A 22,125-nucleotide genomic window follows, 5' to 3' on the forward strand; every position below is an offset into this window, starting at 1 on the left:
CCAGCTGATTCCTCTCTGTCCCTTCTCAGGGCTCAGGCAGCCTCAGAAAGGATGCTAGAGCTGGGGAGTGGAGACCCAGGAATTACCTTATTCCAAACAAGGCTCTGTCCGAGTTTCCATTCTTTTCAACATGACCATGGCAAAAATGTCAAAACTGCATAAGATCTGATCAGGAGAGCACATGAGGAGGTTTTCTGAGGGTCTGGAAAGGTTCTTGACTTGAGGGGTTACACGAACGGACCCACATGTAAAAATTTCTCATGTTATACCCTGGAGATTCAAGCACTTCTTTGTATACTGGTTACCTCAGTTAGTACGCATCTGCCATCACTGTGTCTTAACAGAGTTACCCTTTCAAGGAATATACACTCAGGTATTTTCTAGGTTCTTCTGTTATTTCATGAAAATAATCACAGATTGGGATCAACCAAGCAGCTGTCATGATCCTGCAGAGTCCCAGGTTCCAGTTTGTACATTCTGTAGGCTTTCCCTGGGGGTACCAGGCGGTGAGCTGGAGGGCTGTGGGGTTAAAGAGCTGCTCAGGAGACTGGGCTCTCCTGGCTGGGAGAGGGGAGGGGGCAGTGAGGCCTCAGTTCTTCTCAAAAGAGCTCTTTTGCACATACCCTTATTTCAAAGTCAGTTCCAGTCACCTTGGAATAGCCCATCTCTGAGATCCAGAAAAGTATGAGGCTTTTGAAGAGCACGGGATGTGCAGATTTTAAAGAATGGCAGTCTACAATGAAAACCCCTCTTCTTTTTTTCCCCGTAATTCCTTGCTAATGGACATTTAGGGTCCCCTCCACATCTCTTACATCAACTGCTTGTATTACACTGAGTTTACACATGAGTGAGTCAAGGCAGAAACTGGGATGTTGTTGAAAAAGGAAGGTGCCATTCTTCTGCCGGGGTCCCGTCATCTTCAAGATTATTATGAGGGAGGGGTGGTGGGAGTAGCAACCACCGCAAGTGACTCACAGCAGAAATTCCAAAATTTCTGAAAATCCTTAAAGCACAATCCCTGTCACATGCCCTTTCTTCCTTTCTCATCACTGCCCTCTCCCTTCAAAGCTCCATAGCTCTATCCACACCTAGTGACCAGTGTGGCCATGAGACTGGCTTTTGCCACAGGGACAGGGACAGAAAATGAATCGTACAACTGCCATATTCCTTGCTTTAAAAGAAATCTCCTGTCCTGGGCTTATTCTCTTTCTATTCCTAAATCAACCTGGAGTGTGGATAGAGCAGAACCTAGATTTGACCACACAGGTCTTGTGGGATGGCCAAGTCATAGGATGAAGGGAACCCGGGTCCCTGCATCCCCACCAGCCTGGATCGCTCAGGTCAGAACTGGGAAAAAAGTAACTGGGCAGCAGGGACCCCTCTGCTCAGTTCCCTTGTGTGCTCAACAACTGTGTCATGGCTCCTTCAGCTCTACGTGTGAGGACAAATTCATCTACTTGACAGAAATTATAGTATTTTCATAAAAGACAATGTGTATAACATTAATGTAGTATTATGAAAAATATCACTCCATGTAACCAGTGCGCCAATAGCAGGAATAGATAGGAATCTCGTTTTGTGGATGAGGACACGACTTCAGACATCTCAGGAGCCCACCCGCGTCAGAGCTAGCCACGGCTGCACAGGACTCCATTGATGCAGCGTCTTTGTCTCCGCAGCTCGTTCAAGAGCATGGAGCTGCCACTGGATGAGCTGAGCCGTTCTGGGAAGCCGTCAAACATGCCCTGTGGATTTTGCAGGACTGATTTAAAGCCTGGAAAGTGAGTGGGACTAGATGATTCTCCATATTTTTTCTGAAGTTCTCCCATTCTCTTGATATCTTAATGTTGGCAACCTGTTTTCCACCCTGAACTTTAAAAGAATAACTGAAGGAACTCATTGCTATGAAGGAGACAAAGTAGAATAGGGAAAGAGTTAAATAAAGAAACTGATGAGATTTCCAAGTATTCAAGAAAGGTGCAGTTTAATTTGCATATAGGCATAACCTACACCTCACTTGGCAAGTATTAGGCCACAGCACAAACCCCTCTGTCGGAATCACAAATATCAGTAGATTTGCTAAATACTGGACACAATATGCTTCTCCAACTGACATATGTTTGTCCAGCTCACTCACACACACACACACACACACACACACACACACACACACACACACACAAATAATAAAGAAATACATTTAATTCCTTTGCAAAAAAGAGAGCTAAGGATGGTAATCAGGTTACCTCACATTTGGACAGCACTTTACAGTTTACATTCTAAGCCATTTGGTCTTCATGACAGCCCTGTGAGGTAGACACACAGAAATTACGATTTGACCTCATCTTGCAGATGAGGAAACTGAGGCTCAGAGAGGTGTAAACATTGGCCTAAGGTTTTTCTAGCTAGCGGATGCAGATCTGGGCTAGGACTCAGGGCAGGGATGCCTAGTCCAGTACACTTTCACTTCCAGCTTTCTAATGAAAGTTGAAATGGGTTATGTGAAGACAGTGGTTCAACATCATTAAATAGAACTATTATTTTCCTCAAGCAGATCAGATCAGTACAATCAATCCTAATGTTAATGTCATGCTGTGTGGCACCTGAGATGAATAATTTTCTGAATCATTCATGTATTTACACCTAAACAAGACTGTTTCCCACTTTCACTCTGCCCTTCTTCATTTTAAGTCACCAGTGGGCACTGAGAACTGACACTCTGATTAGATTTATTACCAGGAATCATACAGTGGTGTCTGTAATCAAGTCATTATTTAAACTTACAAAATTTCATACAGAAATGAAAATGAATCTCACTTACTGATTCCTTCTGCCAGTGGACATTAGTCTGGCCATAAATAGTAGATCATCTTTTTCTTTTTGCAGTACTGGGGATTGACCCCAAGGTTTTACTCATGCACAGTGCACAGCAAGCAATCAACCACAGAACTATAGCCCCAACTCTTTTTATTTGTATTTTGGGACAGGGTTTCACTAAGTTACCTACACTGGGCTCAAACTTCCTCCATCCTCAGTTTCCTGAGTAGCAGGAATTACTGGCGTATGCCACCATACTCGGTGATATTTTATCTTTTATGCCATTTCAATAGTAGTAAACATTTTTTGCAGGTTGTTAAAAAACATGCAGTTCAAAATGAAAAGAGAGATCCTCTTTCAGAGGGAATAAAATCAAACTTTGAAAAGTAAGGAAATCCTTTGTTTTTAAATGAAAGTTAACTTTACTGGGAATAACGTCTCTACTGTATTACGTCTTTTAGTTAAAAGCTGTTTGCTTGTTGCTGGCCCAAAATCTTGTTTCACAATGTGAGAAAAGAAATACTGATTCACCACACATTCCAAAGAGGCACATAATGGATTTTCTCTTCCAAATTATCCAGTATCCATGAGTTTCGTTTGTTTATAAGTAGTACATTGAAATTGGACAGCAATGGGGACATTATGAGAGCAGCTTGGAAACACTGCAAGAGTAGTTTAAAATTTCCTCTTTAAATTCCTTCACAGAAACACTAAGGAAAAGTGACAATGTTCTACTTCATGCCTGAATCTGTCAAAAAATATATCAGCTTAGGTAAAAGACTTATCCCTGTAGCAAAACTGAATGTCTTAGTTAATAACCAAAGGCATTCCCTACAAACCTCATGACGATTCTGCTGACAGTACAAAATGTATTCATTTGAAAGCATGAAATTGGATTTTACTTCTGATTTTCTGGGTTAATTTTGTAGTACGCATGTTTGCTACTTGACTGATAGAGGCTGACCTCCCCCCAGAACCTGTCTTATAGAATAGAATACAGGCAGGCAGAGCCGGGCGAGCACACGCTGTGTGCCACAGTATACGTAAGGCTTAGAAGAAGACTGAGACTTTAGCAGTCAGAAGAGACAACATGAATTTGTTCTGGGGAATTTTAAATGTGACCAAATTGAGGTTTTCTGCTTATTATTATTTTTTAAATTTTTTAGTTGTATGTGGACACAATACCTTTATTTTTTTTTAATGTGGTGCTGAGGATTGAACCCAGGGCCTCATGCATGCTAGGCAAATGCTCTACCACTGAGCCACAACCCCAGCCCTTATTATTATTTTAAACATGCATTCCTATCTCAGCTGGCCCACACATCATGCAGGTTGTCAAAAAGAACTCTCTTGGAGGAGAAATTCTCTCGCTTTAGTTTTAGGAAACAGGAGGGCCTCGTGACTCAAGAAAACAGTAAAGTTAGCATTAAACTCAATAAGATGCTAAAAGTCATGTCTGACCACTGAGAGGCACTTCCAACATTCTACAGGAAACAGGCTCAAAAGTTTTGTCACTAGTGTGGAAAAGCTGCATTCCAAAAGAGGAGGAGCATTTGAAACTCCTCCTCTTTTTCTTTAATAAAAATGGCAGTGCCTCTGGGACATTTGGGGTCAGAGAAAAGGGTCCAAGCTTCCAAGGAAAGTGCACATAGAGGTATCCCTTTCCCTCCAGAGGACTGTGAGACTCCTGGTAGTGTACAAGGCATTGACTTTCCAAGTGGTGTTTTGCCTGAAGCTAGGTACTAGGTATGTGTGTGGTTCTCTCATGGATTTGTTCTGGTTTTAGTCCACCTTCCAAGACTTTTCTCTTTTTGAGCCAAGACAGCTAACCTTACCTAGTTTTTCTTCTGCAAGAACTTGAGGTGTTTGATGCAACTGACATGTATTTTTTTCAAGCCCTCAGTTTCTGAACACTGAGAAATAAATCACAAAGTATGCATGGTGAGAACCCCACAGTCATGCTTTTCAGCATGCATCAAGATGCGGTCAACCTCTTGTTTGAAATTAAAGAGAACAAACAAGCAACTTAAAAAAAAAAAAGTAAAGCATCCATAATTAACCCTCCTTGGGCCTAATGCTACACTGTTGGCTAATATGAGCTATAGAAAATATTTTTGGAATGGTCTTCATATATTATATTTTTTCTTTTCCTTAGTTGATATTTCACTATGAAGTATGTACAGAGATGGCCCTCACTGTGCAAAACAATGTACCTTCTCTACTTCTATAATACATTGTCAACGCCAGCTCTTCCACTGGGTCTTAAGAGCCAGCAGGTGGAATTTATTAATCAGCTGTTAGCTCTACCAAAAGAATTAAAGTGCAAAGGAAGAGGGAAAACAGCCAGACAGATCAATTTTTCATAGCATTAATAAGCTTCATGCTTTCAAGAGAAAATGTCAGGTACAACAGGCTCAGGTAATAATAACTGTCGTGTTTTCTTTTTCTTCTTTTAAAGCAGTAGTCTCCCTGAGAAGAGAAGAGGGAGGTAAACGATGAGATAGCCCTGTTTCTTCCACAACTGACAATCTCCGTAAAACTGAAGCCTCTTCCCCAGGCTTGGGTAACAGGACTAACCCCTGAACTTGGTTTTCTGCCGTGAGAGCTGTTGGGTGGTTGCACTCAGTTCCCACGCTGTACAGGATTCTCACTCAGAAAGATCTCAAAATCATGTTCAAAGATGCCTGGGACTGGGGAGAACTGTCTACCAACAGCACATGGAAGTGTGGGTTTTCAAAAGAAAATCCCACAGAACAGTTTTTTAAAAATACAATCAATGCTCATAGTGAGCCTAAAAAAAAAGTTTGTGTAAATTGGAAGATTCCTATCATACTACTGGAGAAAAGGAAACAAGCAAAACGAGGTACAAAGATGATTTTTAGGTATATATTTTCACTTAGCAATGAAACTCATTATTCTCCATCGCACTTTGTGGCCTTCTCTCTGGTTCCACAGTTTTGTCGGTGAGGTGGCATGCACCTTTCTGCAAACTCTGCAGCTGCCTCTCCAAGGGGGGAGCTTCTTAGGACCACCAGTCTCAGGAAGAAGCCCCGCCCCCACCCCCAAGATGGCCAGAGGCTGAAATCCTCTAGGGCACGGTCTAATGTTTTTGATTAAGGAAATGTTACCAACAAATCCACTTGTGTTTTAACATTATTTTTTTCCTGTCCTGTTGCCTAAAGACTGAAAAGGCAGTTTCAGAACACACCATTCCTCAAATATAAATATTTATAATGCACTGAGAACCATGCACATGCTGGAGGCTGGCACTGCTGATGTGTTGGCCCTAGAGAGGAGGCTTCGGCTTTTCTGTGAAGCTTGTAATGGAAGGAGATGTCATGGAAGCAGATAAATCGTAGGAGAAGATTGGCAGGGGTGCCCAGGCCAGTGAAGTGCCAGAGAAACATCACAGGTCTTTTCTGTGGGCCCTTGTCTCCAAGTTCTAATAGAACATGGGACAGAGGGAAATTTACCATCTTACCAGCTTCATGAAAGTGGCTACAAGCCTCTCCCATCTTACATTCCCTTACATAAAATGTACCATCAGTTTTACAGCATCAGTCTTTTCATCTTCCCACCCAAGGCTGAAGCAGCTGTCTTTGACCCACACAGCTGGGTTTGCTCTGGCTGGAGACAGAAATTCAGTCCAATTCCATCTTCTTCAGTGCAGACAGGAGACTAGCTTTGCCTTTCCCCAGTCCCCGCTGCACCGTGTGAGGCATGGCATGCACAGTTCTGTCTGTCCCCTTTCCATGGAAATGCCGAGGTCTCAGGGCAAGGCCAGATCTTCAAGCAGGGAGTCGAGGTTCAATTTTCAGTGACAGGTCATAAAGTGTATCTTCATCTATGATAAGGGCTTTGTCAAGCAAGTACTGTGTGACCTGAAAAAAAGACATCACAGCTTGCATTTCTTTCAAAACACCAGTACAAACATTTCGGAATGGAATCTGACACATTCAACATTTTCTCTTAAACATTTAAAATTTTCATATAACTAAAAAATGTTGTCAATATATTCTCTTTTTTAAAAAATCAAACATCTCTAGTCCTTTCCCACCTCTGTCCCAGGTAGCTTTCCCAAGAGGCACCACTGTTACCATTTGGCGTGTATTCTCCCAAATGTGTTATTGTATCTTTACAGACATTACATGTACTTCAGAAACCATTTCCCCTGTCCTCAATAGTTGAAAGCATGTCCTACATTATATTCTGCTTTCCTCTCTTAACTGTAACTTATGGAATGCTCCTATGTCAATACGAAGAGTTCTAACTGCCTTACAGTATTGATAGTGCAATATACCAGTTTCTTTAATGATATACATTGATAGATGTTAAGTTGCTGTCTATATTTTCCCATTACAGTTACAGGGAAATCCTTGTTAGCAAGCTTCCTGATGCTCATATATGAATGCTATGCTTGGGTAGGCACCAGCAGTGAAATGAAAGGAAATGATGCTAGAAATAAAGATGTTGGGCTGGGGAGATAGCTCAGTCAGTAGAGTGCTTGCCTTGTAAGCACAAGGCCCTGGGTTCGATCCCCAGCACCCAAAAAAAAAAAAAAAAAAAATAAAGAAAAAAAAAATAAAGATGTTGGGGCATAGGGTATTCTCCATGAAAATATTTCCCTATTTTTATTGAGATACAACAAATATAAGAGCAATGAATAATTTGATCAGTTTTGACAAATGTATGCACCCATGTAATTTACATACATACACAACACAGAACTCCATCACACCTAGAAGCTCCTCCATGCACCTTCCCAAGTCAATCGGCTCACAGAAGCAGCTGCTGCTCTGATTCCTATCACACATTAATTTTGTCTACCAAGGAACTGCATGTAAATGGAATCATACAGCATAAGCTCATTCTTATCTGGCTTATTTCACTGCGCATAAACGTTTTGAGATTCATGCATGCTATGGTTTGTATCAGGGACATTTACTCTCATTGTTGAGCAGTGTCCCATTGTAGAAATATACCATGGTTCACTTATCTACTCCTCTGTTGATGAACACTTGGACTGTTTCCAATTTGAGGCTATTATTAAAAAATGTTATGGACATTTTACATGAGACTTTTTAAGAGGCATATCTTCATTTCCCCCTTGGAGAGAAATTATTGGGTCATAATACATACTCAACATTATAAGAAAACTCCAAGGGCAGTTTTCCAAAATGGGTGTGTGATTTTACTCTCACCAGCAATGTATACACAAGTTCTAGTTGCTTCATGTACAAGTTTTAATTTTAAATATTTTTTTAGTTGTGGAGGGTCCTTTATTTTTTGTTTTAATTTGTTGTACATGACAGTAGAATGCATTTATACATTTTGATAGGTCATACATAAATGGAGTGTAATCTCTCATTTTTCTGAAAATACAAATTGTAGGATCACATTGGTCATGCAGTTATATATGCACATGAGGTAATAATGTCTGTTTTACTTTACTATCATTCCTACCCCCATGCCCCTTCCCCTCCCTTCACTCCTCTCTATCTAATATAAAGTAATTCTATTCTTCCCTGTCCCCACCTTATTGTGAATTAGCATCTGCATATCAGAGAAAACATTCAGTCTTTGATTTTTTGGGTTTGGCTTATTTCACTTAGCATGATATTCTCTAACTCCATTCATTTATTTTATTTTTATGCAGTTCTGAGAATCAAACCCAGTGCCTCACACATGCTAGGCAAGTGCTTTACCACTGACCCACAACCCCAGCCCTACAAATTTTAATTTTAAAGGATGATGTAAAATGACTTTCAAAGTTACTAAAACTATAGTACATGACAGTACCTGTTTTCCCATATCCTGACTAATGTTTATGTTATCAATCTTTTGAATTTTTGCTAATCTAGCAGGTGAGGATGATATTATAATTCGCAATTTTTATAAGTGAAGTTGGGCATTTTTCAAATATTTATTGACCATTTTTGTTTCTTCTGTGAATTAAATGCTCACAGAGGTATCAATTTTTCTATTAAGTTGTTTATGCTTTTCATAATTCATATTTATATGAATACTTTTATTTCAACTCTTTATGTGTTGAAAATATTATCTTAGTCTACTGCTTGCATTTTGACTTTATAAGCAATTGTCCATTGTCTTACAGAATGACATTTTCATGTAGTAAATTTTGTGTAGTAAACTTTATCAAGCTTGTCTTTAAAAGTTTTTGTATTCTGTAAAGATGGTCTTTCAAATCTAAAGGTCATAAATGTTGCATCCTGTTTATTTGAATAATTTAAATATTTCTTTTTATATCTAGGTAAAAACTCATCTAAAATTTATTTTTTTGAATGGTATAAGATGCAGAGTTCAAATTCCTAATCCACTTATTAAATGGAAGTCAGTTTCTCTGGCTTTTGGTAAGTTCCTTCTTTATCCCATATTAGATTTTCATATTGACAAAATGTGTATCTGGAATTTACTCCATTGAATTTGTATTCTTATGGGAATAGCATCCTATTTTATTTACTTTAGCTTAGGATATGTGTTTGTATTTGGAAGGAAAAATTCTCACGTGCTGTTATTTTCACAAAGTTCTTCCCCCCACACACTTAAGGTTCCTTATGAATTTCAGAGTAAGTTTGTCAACTTCCATGAAAAGCTGTCTTGGGGTTAGATTAGGATTTCAATGAAAGTACAGATTAATTTGAGGACATCTATATAAAAAGTCTTCTAATTTATAAACTTGATAGAGCTATTTAATCAGTACCTCCTGCATGCACTTCAGTTCATGCATATAAAGAACTTATATACTTCTTGTTCCACATAATCCTAGGCATAACAGATTTGTTGCTTTTTTGTGGGGGTGGGTAACAGGGTTTGAACTCAGGGTGCTTAACCACTGAGTCATGTTCCCAGCCCTATTTTGTATTTTATTTAGAGACAGGGTCTCACTGAGTTGCTTAGCTCCTCTCTTTGGCTGAGACTGGCTTTGAACTCTCCATCCTCCTGCCTCAGCCTCCTGAGCTGCTGGGATTACAGGTGTGTGCAACCATGCTGATTTGCTGCTTTTCAAATGAGAGGGTTTTTTATATTTCAGCTTGGTATTATCCTGTGTTGAAAATCGTTGGCTTTCATGTTAGGTTGCTATGCTTCCTTAATCCATTTTTCTCTTGAATTTTCTAGAGAGCTGGTTAAATCATCTGTGAATTATAACATTTAATCTTCACCTTCCAAATGTTTAACCCCTTTACAACATTTTATTGCATCATTGGCTTGACTATTTTTTCCAGCCCAAAACTGAACAGTAACAGTGACAATGACAACTTTGTCTTTTATCCTGACTTGGTTTAATTCAAGAGGCATTTATTATCTATTACAGTCCAGGCACTATGCAAGATGCTGGGAGCTATAAAACTAAACACAACAGGCTCACTCTGACCCTCGTGGATGTTACATGTGTACACACAGGCACACAGATACAAGTAAAATGGCAACTCCAGCAGTGAGTGTTGGAAAATAGAGGTACTTAGTGCAATAAATGCTAAAAATTGTGGGGAGTTCCTGAGAAAGTGATACCTAATTTGTGAACAAGTTAACCATGCAATGCAGAAAGAAGAGCATCCCAAACAGAAATATGGAAAACCCTATAACAAACTGAAATAAAGCAAAACCGCGGGGCTATTAAAGAAGAGTCTATTTCTCACTGTTGGAATGAACATTTACAGATATGCAAACATCAGTGGGGCTAGGATGACTCATGTGTGACAGAACAGAGTTGGAGGCTTCAGTGTGAAGTTGGGTACACCTTAAAACAAATACATTTGGGTACACATGAAAATACTTGTATGCATATGAACATGGGTTAGTATATACACATGTATTTCTGTGTTCTTGAGGACCGAAGAGAAATGAGCTTCTGTAGCATGAGCATACCAAGAATCTATATCTTGGTTTCTAACACCATTCTCCAATACAAGGAGTTAGAGTTTCAGGAGAAATATCGGATTCTAGCATTGGGGACAGAAACATATAAGATCAGCCTGTAGTATCTTATAGTGGCAGCAAATTAGTAAGTCCTCAAAAAAGAAAAGAAAAAGAGAGAACACCACACTGATGGGGGCATGTACAATAAGTCAATGACAGAGCACCCAATGGCCAAATCATACAATTTCAACAACAAAATGAGAGAAGTATTATTGGATTATCACCCAGAATATAAAATCCATTTATTCATATAAAAAAATAAATAATTGGATAAATTAGTAAATGGGGGTAGAATAAATAAATTTTGTGTTCACAAGAATTCCATGTAATGGCACCTGCCTATAATCCCAGCAACCTGGAAAGCTGAGACCAAAGAATGGCAAGTTCAAGGCCAGCCTTAGCAACTTAGCAAGACCCTCAACAACGTGGCAAGACCCTGTCTCAAAATAAAAAATAAAAAGGGCTGAGATGTAACTTTTGGATGTGAGCTGCATATGGTGACTCCTTCCAAAGAGTACAGTATGGGAAAGAAGGATAAAAGAGTTATTTAACAGAGGAGAAGTCTGATAAACCCAAGCTTAGCCAGAAGATGAAGGTTACATCAAAGGTCATAACCTATGTTGATAGTATGTACTGTCAGTATGAAGTGATGAAAATAGTACTTTACTTCTGTGATTTTCCTTCCAATAACCCACAGTCTCAGCCCAATCATGAATACAACATCAGATGAATTCCAACAGTGAGTCATCCTACAAAATGTGTGAGCTGAGCTGGGGATGTAGTTAAGCATTAGAGAGCTTGTCTAACGTGCAAAAGCCCTGGGTTTGATCCCCAGCACTGCAGAAAACAAACAAACGAAAACCACCACTACTCCTCAAAACTGTCAAGATCATCAAAATTAGGAAAGTCTAAGAAACTGCCATAATCAAGAGGACCTTATGAAGTCTTGACTCCTAAATGAAATATGATATGAATGAATCCTGAAACAGAGAAATTACATTAGGTAAAATGTAAAGAAATCTGTCCTTAGAAGACTAGTAATGGAACCACCATATGACCCAGCTATCCCACTCCTTGGTATTTGTCCAAAAGAACTAAACTCAGCATACTATACTGATACAGCCACATCAATATTTAAAGTGGCATAATTCACAAGAGCCAAGTTTTGAAACCAACCCAGGTGCCCATCAACAGATGAAAGGATAAAGAAAATGTGGTATATATACACAATGCAGTGTAGTTGGCCACAAAGAAGAATGAAATTATGTCATTTGCTAGTAAATGGATTGAACTGGAGAATATCATGCTAAGTGAAATGAGCTAGACTCAGAAAGTTAAAGGTCAAATGTTTTCTGATTTGTAGAATCTAGAGAGAAATAGGAATTTTAAAAAAGAGGTAGATATCATGAAAATGGAAGGAAGATCAGTGGAGTAGAGGAAGTGGATAGAGGGTGAGAGAGGAGGGCCAGGAAAAGGAAGGAACTATGGAAAGAAAATGATCAAATTATGCTATGCACATGTATGTATAAACCTCAGTGGATCCCACATTTAGGTATAGTTATAAAGCACCAAATAAAAAATAAATAAATAAATAGAAAGAAGACCACTAGGTTAAAAGAAGGGGAGCAGGAAGAGAAAGGAGGAGGGGAGAAAAAGTGAGATACTGGGGATTAAAATGGAGCCAATTGTATTCCATGCATATATGAATATGTGACAACGAACCCCACTATTACATATAACTATAAAGCCCTATTAAAAACATTTTAGAAAATAAAGGAATCTGAATAAACTATGATCCTCAGTTAATAATCATGTATCAATATTGGTTCATCAATTTTAAAATGTACTACATTAATGTTAAGATTTTAATGATAGGGAAAACTGTGAGATATGTAGAAATTTTGTATTACCTCCTTGGTTGTGATATCAGATAGCTAAAGCTACCTTTAAAAATAACCTTTTTAAAATTTCCTTTTCAGCTGTAGATGGACCCAATATCTTTATTTTATTTATTTTTATGTGGTGCTGAGGATCAAACCCAGTGCCTCACAAATGCTAGTAAGTGCTCTACCACTGAGTTACATCCCCAGCCCCTAAAAATAGCCTTTTTTTAAAAAAGAAAAAGACCAGTTGTGACTGGGACAGAGAGAGTAAGGAGGTATGTCATGTGAAATGAATCAAGAAAAGCCAGGGCCACATAACACAGCAACACAAGACTTCTTAGTAACATCAGGAATTTTTCTTCGACTTTTTTTTATCCTAAGGGCAATAGGAAGACAATAAGATGTTTTGTGGGGGGCAGGGGGTGTAATTCACTTTGTATTTCAGAGAGCTGTGCCAGCTGTAATTTGTAATTCGGATTTTGCATTCTAAAGTGTTTGGAGGGTTAGGGATGTAGCTCAGAGGTAGAGCACTTGTCTGATATGTGTAAAGCCCTGGTTTGATCCCCAGTGAGACACACACACACACACACACAAACACACACACACACACACAAATACTGGGAATGGAATGGTGTTGCAAACAGAAGAAGAGGGGAAGATTCACATGAAATAGAAGATGTAAAATCGATAGATGATGCACTGATGTTCTTTTTGTCTTTTTTTTTTTTTTCCTTTCAGGCTTGCTGAAGATTTCCTAGTTTATTGGTCCTTTCTATGAGTCAGTTTTGGTGTTACTGATCAACTCTGTTGTTGTTTTCCAATTCATTAATTGCCAGTTTCTTTTTTCTTTCTTAATTCCCTCACAACCACAGTGTTTTACCTTTGGCTGATGGTCTATTCGGTAGGCAGTCTGCTGGAACTGTCGAATCTCTCGGATAATGTGTGATATCTAACAGGAGGAGAGAAAAAATAGCAACAGTAACAAAAGCAGAGCAAAGGTATTTCCTGTAGCACAAGGCACTCCTCTGAGGCCTCTTCCCAGAGTCCTTCCTCCAGCAGGTGAAGCCCACTTCATGATTTTCTATGCCTGGGGCTTTCTTGTCCTTCTAGGAACTGTATGAGATTCCAACAGCAAGAAGATACTGAATCCACAACTGGAGGAGCAGCTGGTACCAGGTGGTCACAGGTTTGGGAGAGGGACACCTTGGGTGCCCTTGTCCATGGCTCCTTGCTTCTAACTTGGTGTTCAGAATCCGATTGTCCCGCAAGAAGCCTTCAGCTCCTATCTACCATGGGTCAGACTTAGAAAGTCATCCTTGAACTTTTATTCCTTATCCCCTTGACCCAGATGGCAAGCGGAAAAGACTGCCAAAAATCTCAATAAGCCAACAGGAAGTATTAGCCCTAGTCTCCCCACCTCTTCTCCCTTGAGATTAAAAAGCAAACACTGACTTTTTTATCGAGCTTCTTCTCTGTAAGCCATTAAAGTCATGAACACAAGTCAATTATAAGATTATCACCTACCATTCTCATTTTGGAAAAATTGACAAGGCCTTCTTCAGTAAAGTTTGGTGTTCCTTCTTCTATAAATGCCAGATCCGTCAAGTACATTCCAAGGTAAGGAACTGCTGGGGGGTTACAACTGCAAGACCAAGAAGCACTGTTCTCACGCTCATCTGCATGACTATCCATTTCCCTCCCCAATTTAAACAGGAAGCAACTGCGCTGCTTCCATCCTGAGGAACAAAGACTTTTTATTTCATTGTCAGATACACACTCATGATATGCAGATTTCACAATAGAATACAATACAAAATTACAGTCCATGCTTTACTAATGTGAGCATGGCATATCCCAACAACAGGATAACTTAGGGACAAATACAAAATGTTTGCTAGCAGGAATTGTTTGCAGCACTTGTAAATTGGCCATACTTTTTTGAGGAGCAGAAGCATGTGGGAAAACCCCTATGTTCACCTCACTGGTGGACGGACATCATGAAGAACTGGGTGGGAAAATCACTATGGTCAGAGACTCACACTATAGTAAACTTGTTCTCTGTTTTAGTTAGTACTTCAATATTTTAGAAAGTAGAGACTTAACTGATATTACAGCTCCCATGAAAGGGAGTCACCTGTTTTGTTTTTGGAGGGGAGGGGAATAACTGGATAACTGGTTTCCTGAAAGAGGTCTAAAGCTAAGAATATGGACTTTTGGTGCAGAAAGAACTGGTTTTCGATCCCAGTCGACCAGTTAGTCAGTGGCACTGAGCAAACTTTCTGGACTATAGTTCCCTCATCTAAAATGGAGACAGAAAAGCTTATCTCTTAGATTTGTTGTGAGGTTTAAATAAGATGTATCAAGTAGTTAGCATGGAGTCTGTCATTCAGTAAAAATTCAGTAAATAATTCTTACATTATCGTTGTTGTTGCTATTGTTGTTGTTATCACTCTTAAGCTTTCTTTCACTCATACCATCACAAGACTAATGTTTTGCCAGAGTGAGTCAAGTTTACATGCTACATCATGAGAAAATTAGTTGCAGGAGAATAAATTCTATGCTGTATGTGTGTGTGTGCGTGTGTGTGTGCGTGTGTGTGTGTGTGTGTGTGTGTAGAGAAAGAGAGGGAGGGAGATAGAGAAGGAGGGAGGGAGAGAGGAGAGAGAGAGGTAGGGGGAAGGGGGGGAGAGAGAGAGAGAGAGAAAGAGAAAGAGAGAGAGAGAGAGAGAGAGAGAGAGAGAGAGAGAGAGATCCAGAAATACTAATCACATGTGCTAGAATATTTAAATTTTAAAAAAATCACAGGAAATTGTTGGACTTAGATTAGGAAATACCGACTCAAGAAACTTATTTGGTGACATTTTCTTATTTGGAGTGCTTTGCATACCATGAGTGCCCCTGTAAGATGCTTACTGCATCCACAGAGTTCCAAGTGAGAAGGAAACTCCGAATGCTGGGACAATGGGAATGCTTTCCTATGCGCTTTTCCCTTCCAGCAGTGAAGGAGGTGGGTCACCATTCATACACTTCTCAAGATTAGGTAGACATATTTCTAAAGTATGAAGAACTTAAGATAGACATACTTTTTAAGGGTTTCTCTGAGATTTTTAAACCTTCCTTCAGATGAAACAGTCTTCTGAAGTTTGTCCATTAGAGCTTTTGTCTAAAACAGAAAGAAAAAACTTAGTATGTCATGAAAATACCATGGTTTGGTAAGATAGTGTTTAGTCAGCCTTTTCACTGCTGTGACCAAAATACCTGACAAGAAAAATACTAGAGGAGGAAAAGTTTATTTAGGGGCTCGCAGTTTCAGAGGTTGCAATCTATAGATGGTGAACTCCATTCCTGAGGGCCCAAAGTGAGGCAGAACATCATGGCAGAAAGAGTGAGGCAGAGGAAGGCAGCTCAGGACATCACACCAGGGAGCAGAGAGAGAGACTCCCCTCACCATGGACAAAATACAAACCCCCAAAGCATATCCTCAATGACCCACCTCCTCCAGTCACATCCTACCTGCAATTACCGCCCAGTTAACCCCTATCAGCAGATTAATGCAATGACTAGGCTAAAGCTCTCATAACCCTGAACTTTCTTGCATTGTCTCACACATGAGCTTTAGCGGGACACCTCATATCTAAACCATAACAGAGAGTGAACTGCCAAAAGACACCCAGCTCTCCACTACAGTGGCAGGTACTGAAACCTTCACCAGAACAAAGGTCACTGTGTGATATGATTTCCATGCAGAGGCAGAGCATAATGACGGCATGCTTAAAACAAAGAACAACTTGGGGAGAAGAGGAAGTGCTTCTATGTACACATTTAGCCATAAAGAAAGAAAAATGTTTAAAAAGAAAAATTGTAATGCACAGAAAATTTAAGAACCTGAAGAACTGAAAAGCATGTGCAGAATATAGACTATTAAAGGAAAGGTCTCCTGTCAGGGAGTTTTCAGGATGAATCTTTTCCATGTTCATCTAAACTCTCAAAATGCATATTTGGTTGCTTTGGTATTGACTGAGCAATATCTTCTACTCTAAAGCCTTTATTTTTTATTTATTTGTTTTTTATTTATACAGACTGCATTTTGATTCATTGTACACAAATGGGGTACAACTTTTTGTTTCTATGGTTGTATATGATGCAGATTCATACCATTCATGTAATCATACATATAACGCGGCCACATCAATGTTTATAGCAGTTCAATTCACAATAGCTAGATTGTGGAACCAACCTAGATGCCCTTCAATAGATGAATGGATAAAGAAATTGTAGTATATACACAATGGAATATTACTCAGTCTTAAAGAAGAATGAAATTATAGAATTTGCTCTTAAATGGATGAAGTTGGAGAATATCATGCTAAGTGAAATAAGCCAAGCCAAAAAAACCAAAGGCCAAATATTTTCCCTAGTAAGTGGATGATGATACATAATGGGGGTTGGGGGGTGGGAGTTAAGAGAAAAATGGAGGATATGGGAAAACAGGTACTGTCATGTACTATAGTTTTAGTAACTTTGAAATCATAAATTTACATAGGGTAATGTTGTTTGATTCATTCTGTTATTTTTTCCCTACCCCCCACCCCTCCCACCCCTCTTTTCCCTCTATACAGTCCTTCCTTCCTCCATTCTTGCCACCCTCCTTAACCCTAACCCTAAACCTAACCATAACCCTAACACTAACCCCTCCCACCCCCCATTATGTGTCATCATCTGCGTATCAGCGAGATCATTCATCCTTTGGTTTTTTGAGATTGGCTTATCTCACTTAGCATGATATTCTCCAATTTCATCCATTTGCCTGCAAATGCCATAATTTTATCATTCTTTATGGTGGAATAATATTCCATTGTATATATATGCCACAGTTTCTTTATCCATTCATCAACTGAAGGACATCTAAGTTGGTTCCACAATCTGGCTATGGTGAATTGAGCAGCTATGAACATTGATGTGGCTGTATCTCTGTAGTATGCTGATTTTAAGTCCTTTGGGTATAGGCCAAGGAGTGGGATAGCTGGGTCAAATGGTGGTTCCATTCCAAGCTTTCTAAGGAATCTCCATACTGCTTTCCAGAGTGGCTGCACTAATTTGCAACCCCACCAGCAATGTATGAGTGTACCTTTTTCCCCACATCCTCGCCAACACCTATTGTTGCTTGTGTTCTTGATAATTGCCATTCTAATTGGGGTGAGATGGAACCTTAGGGTAGTTTTGATTTGCATTTCTCTTATTACTAGAGATGTTGAACATTTTTTTATATATCTGTTGATTGCTTGTACATCTTCTTCTGTGAAGTGTCTGTTCATTTCCTTAGCCCATTTGTTGATTGGATTATTTGCATTCTTGTTGTAGAGTTTTTTGAGTTCTTTATAAATATTCTGGAAATTAGCGGTCTATCTGAAGTATGAGTGGCAAAGATATTCTCCCACTCTGTAGGCTCTCTCTTCACATTACTGATAGTTTCCTTTGCTGAGAGAAAGCTTTTTAGTTTGAATCTATCCCAGTTGTTGATTCTTGCTTTTATTTCTTGAGAAAGCACATTATTTTTGATATTGGTCTGGAGTTTCTTCCATGGCAAAGTGGCCTTTGGGAATAAGAACCTATTTCTGGTGATATCCACTCCCAGGCTGCCTGGCTGAGTCCTGATGCTCCAGATCCCATGGGAAAAGCACCTGGTAAGCCCAGAGCAAGGCTGCTCTGACCACTCTGCCTCAGCCTAGAAAGGAGTTGCACAGTTCCTAAGAGCTTTCTTAGTTGCTTGGCCAGACAAGTGGTCTCTTTGGAGGTCTCTTTGTGACCTCAGCCTGCTAAGGTCACAGGGAGTGACTCATACATGTGGTTGAAATAGTATAATCTATCTAATGCCTCCTCAGGTGTTACAGGAAAATTTGAAACAATACATTTAATATTAGTCTATCATCCCTAACCCTTGGTTATCCCTGAATTTGTATCCTTTCAAGACAAGACTATCACTTAGGTCAACTATAGAGAAGCCAGGAAGCTTTCTTAAAGTTTTGGTGAACCCTTAGTGCCACTTTCAAAGGAAAAAAGAAACAGGGAAGAGAAAAGAAGACTGAGGTGTGCCTTACTGACCCTGATGAATGCGGGACAGGACAATAGGCTCTGTTCAGCCAGTGCCTGATGCTTGGGGCAAAACAGCCAAACACAGGGGTTGGAGTCCAGCTTTTGGGTTCTGACCCAAGTGTTTAAAGTTCACTTCAAAATAATATTTTGATAGCCATTAATTATAAAAACTCTCAGAAAACTAAGGAAAGATGACTGTTTCCTTCATTTGATAAAGAACATTTACAAAAAAACTGACTACCAGGTTGGGTGGTGAAAGACTGAAAGCTTTGCCCCCAAGACACAGAACAAGGTAAAAATGTACTTTCTTGCCATTCTAGTCAATGCAGCATTAGAAGTATCAGAGCAATAAGGCAAAAAAGGAAATTAAAGGCATAAAAACTAAGAAAGGACTGCTCCTATTTATAAATTACATAATTGTCTACGTTAAAAATTCCAAGAGGAGGTTTTCAAGATGGCGGCCTAGAGGGTGGCTGCATTTCATGTTGCTCCAGGACTCAGGATTCAAGAGAGGAGATATTGGGACACTTGGGACCAACTCAAAGCAGCCGGGTGACTCTCACCCCCTGGGGGGGCATCCCGGATGGGACGGGGGTCCCGGAACGCAGGAAACTTTGTGAAGTAGAACTGCCAGCGAGACGCCCCTCCCCCCGCTGGAGCAGTGAACTTGGATAGCTGGGAGCGCCGTAAAGGAGGCCGCTCGGCACAGCGCTGGGACTCGGAGCAGCCACTGGGGCTCCGGCGGCTGCCCGGGGGAGGAGTGGCGGGGAGAACTGTGTGGACTCAGGACACCGGGGCCTGCTCTGAGGAGGAGGAGAGGAGCGTGGCCACTTGGATTCGGAGAGACTGCACCAGAGCTGCAGGCGGTTGCCAGAGGAGAAGCTGCGCGGCGAGCTGTTTGGAATCAGAACGACGCTTCTGAACACCGGGGCCTGCCCTGAGGACGAGGAGGAAGAGGAGCGGCCGCTTGGATTCGGGTGACTACACGGGAGCTACAGGCGGTTGCCAGAGAAGGGGCTGCGTGGCGAGCTGTTTGGACTCTGACCACTTCTGAACCCCGGGGCCTGCCCGGAGGAGTAGGAGAAGGAGGAGAAGGAGCGCTGCGGGTCCTTTGGACTCGCAGTGACTGCATTAGCGCTCCAGGCGGCTGCTCAGAGGAGAAGGCGAGTGGTGAGTTGTTTGGTCTTAAAGTGACAGCTCCTGAACACAGGGGGGCTGCCTGGAGGAGAAGCGTGGTGGGACGCTTGGTCTTGAGTGGCCACACCAGAGCTCCGGGCGGTGCCCAGAGGACCCGTGCAGCGGGTCACGTGGATTCAGAGCCACTCAGAGGGACTGCTCCTGAACACCCGGGGGGTTATCTGGAGAAGGAGGAGGAACGGGGAGGGTCACTTCGACTCGGAGTGATTGATTGCCCCGGGCTACGGGTGGTTGGTGGGAGGAGGAGGCACGAAGGGAGTTTCTTGGACTCCTAGTGACCGCACCGGCATACTGGGCGGCTGTCTGGAGGAAGAGGCCTGTGGCGGGTCTCTGGGACTCAGAGCGATTGTTCGGGGCCACAGGTGGCTGCTCAGAGGAGGGGCCACGCAGCCAGGCGATTAGGTGCAGAACAGGGTCCCAGGATCTAGGAGGCTTCTGGGTGGAAGAGCCGCACAGAGACAGGCTTAGGGCGGAGCGAAGGTTCCAGGCCTATGGGCAAATTCTCTGAGGAGGGGCAGCCTAAGGAGATTCATCTGCGAAGGGTGAGGCTCCCAGGCCCAGGAGGTAGGGCCGGGCCCCTGGAAACTTTGCAGAGGAAGGCAGCCCAGCCCAGGCAGTAGCTGTAAATTGAGGGGAACCTCTAGGAGGAAACTGACCAGCGAGACCTCCCCACTGGGTGAGTCTTCCCTGCCTGGTGAGGTTTCCCCACAAGGACGGTAAAACCAGAGACACAGGCCCAAACAGGCCTTGCCTCAGCCCACAGCCTAGGTCCCCTTTGGATGACCATTGGTCAACAAGTGGAGGCACCTCTGCCCACTAGCAGGGAATATACCCCACCTGAAGGCCACCACTCCTAGAGAGGCAGCTTCCTTGTGGAGCACCGCATTATCAACTTCCTCCAAGACTTCAGCCTACTGAAGGCTAAGAGGGGATATATATAGAAATCATCAGGGACATTGTAAATCAACAGAGAAAATCTGCAATATCTCAGCGGTCCACTGATATCTGAACAATATGAGAAAACAAGGAAAGAAAATGCTGCAAACAAATCTAGATGTTACATCAATAAAACCCAATGACAGCATGGCAGAAGAAATGACAGAAAAGGAGTTCAGAATGTACATAATTAAAATGATCAGAGAAGCAAACGATGAGATGAAAGAGCAAATGCAAGCATTGAATGATCACACCAATCGACAGTTAAAAGAGCAAATACAGGAAGCAAAAGATCATTTCAATAAAGAGTTAGAGATATTGAAAAAAAACCAAACAGAAATCCTTGACATGAAGGAAACAATAAACCAAATGAAGAACTCCATAGAAAGCATATCCAATAGGATAGAACACCTGGAAGACAGAACCTCAGACATTGAAGACAAAATATTTAACCTTGAAAACAAAGTTGAACAAACAGAGAAGATGGTAAGAAATCATGAACAGAATCTACAAGAACTATGGGATATCATGAAAAGGCCAAATTTAAGAATTATTGGGATTGAGGAAGGTCTAGAGAAACAAGCCAAAGGAATGAACAACCTATTCAATGAAATAATATCAGAAAATTTCCCAAATCTGAAGAATGAAATGGAAAATCAAGTTCAAGAGGCTTATAGGACTCCAAATACACAAAATTACAACAGACCCACACCAAGGCACATTATAATGAAAATACCTAACATACAAAATAAAGACAGAATTTTAAAGGCTGTGAGAGAAAAGAACCAAATTACATTCAGGGGGAAACCAATACACATATCAGCAGATTTTTCAATCCAGACCCTAAAAGCTAGAAGGTCCTGGAACAACATTTTTCAAGCCCTGAAAGAAAATGGATGCCAACCAAGAATCTTATACCCAGCAAAACTTACCTTCAAATTTGACGATGAAATAAAATCCTTCCATGATAAACAAAAGCTAAAAGAATTTACAAAAAGAAAGCCAGCATTACAGAACATTCTCAACAAAATATTCCATGAGGAAGAGATGAAAAACAAAGAAGCAAATCAGCAAAGGGAGGAATTATCCTAAAGGAATTGTCAAATAAAGGAGGAAACAAGTTGTGTCAAACAAATAAATAAACAAAATTTTAAAAATGAACCAAATGACCGGGAAACCAAATCATTTCTCTATAATAACCCTGAATGTTAATGGCCTGAATTCATCAATCAAAAGACATAGACTGGCAGACTGGATTAAA

General features: G+C 40.7%; 1 protein-coding gene across 2 annotated transcripts in view; it reads right to left on the bottom strand.

Annotated features, from left to right (window-relative positions):
* Window positions 1-1,973: 1,973 nt before the first annotated feature.
* The window catches only part of RASGRF2 (Ras protein specific guanine nucleotide releasing factor 2), a 268,468-nt gene continuing 248,316 nt past the window's right edge, over window positions 1,974-22,125 (bottom strand). For both annotated transcript variants that reach the window (XM_079145547.1, XM_079145546.1), the window contains exons 24-27: window positions 15,722-15,801; window positions 14,163-14,280; window positions 13,519-13,587; window positions 1,974-6,698 (exon numbers count right to left, since the gene is read on the bottom strand). In XM_079145547.1, the coding sequence (XP_079001673.1) occupies window positions 6,606-6,698; window positions 13,519-13,587; window positions 14,163-14,280; window positions 15,722-15,801 (360 nt within the window). In that variant the 3' untranslated portion in view covers window positions 1,974-6,605. The remainder of the gene's footprint in view (window positions 6,699-13,518; window positions 13,588-14,162; window positions 14,281-15,721; window positions 15,802-22,125) is intronic.

This window comes from Sciurus vulgaris, assembly GCF_902686455.1.
Source record: "Sciurus vulgaris genome assembly, chromosome: 6".
Taxonomy (NCBI): Eukaryota; Metazoa; Chordata; class Mammalia; order Rodentia; family Sciuridae; genus Sciurus; species Sciurus vulgaris.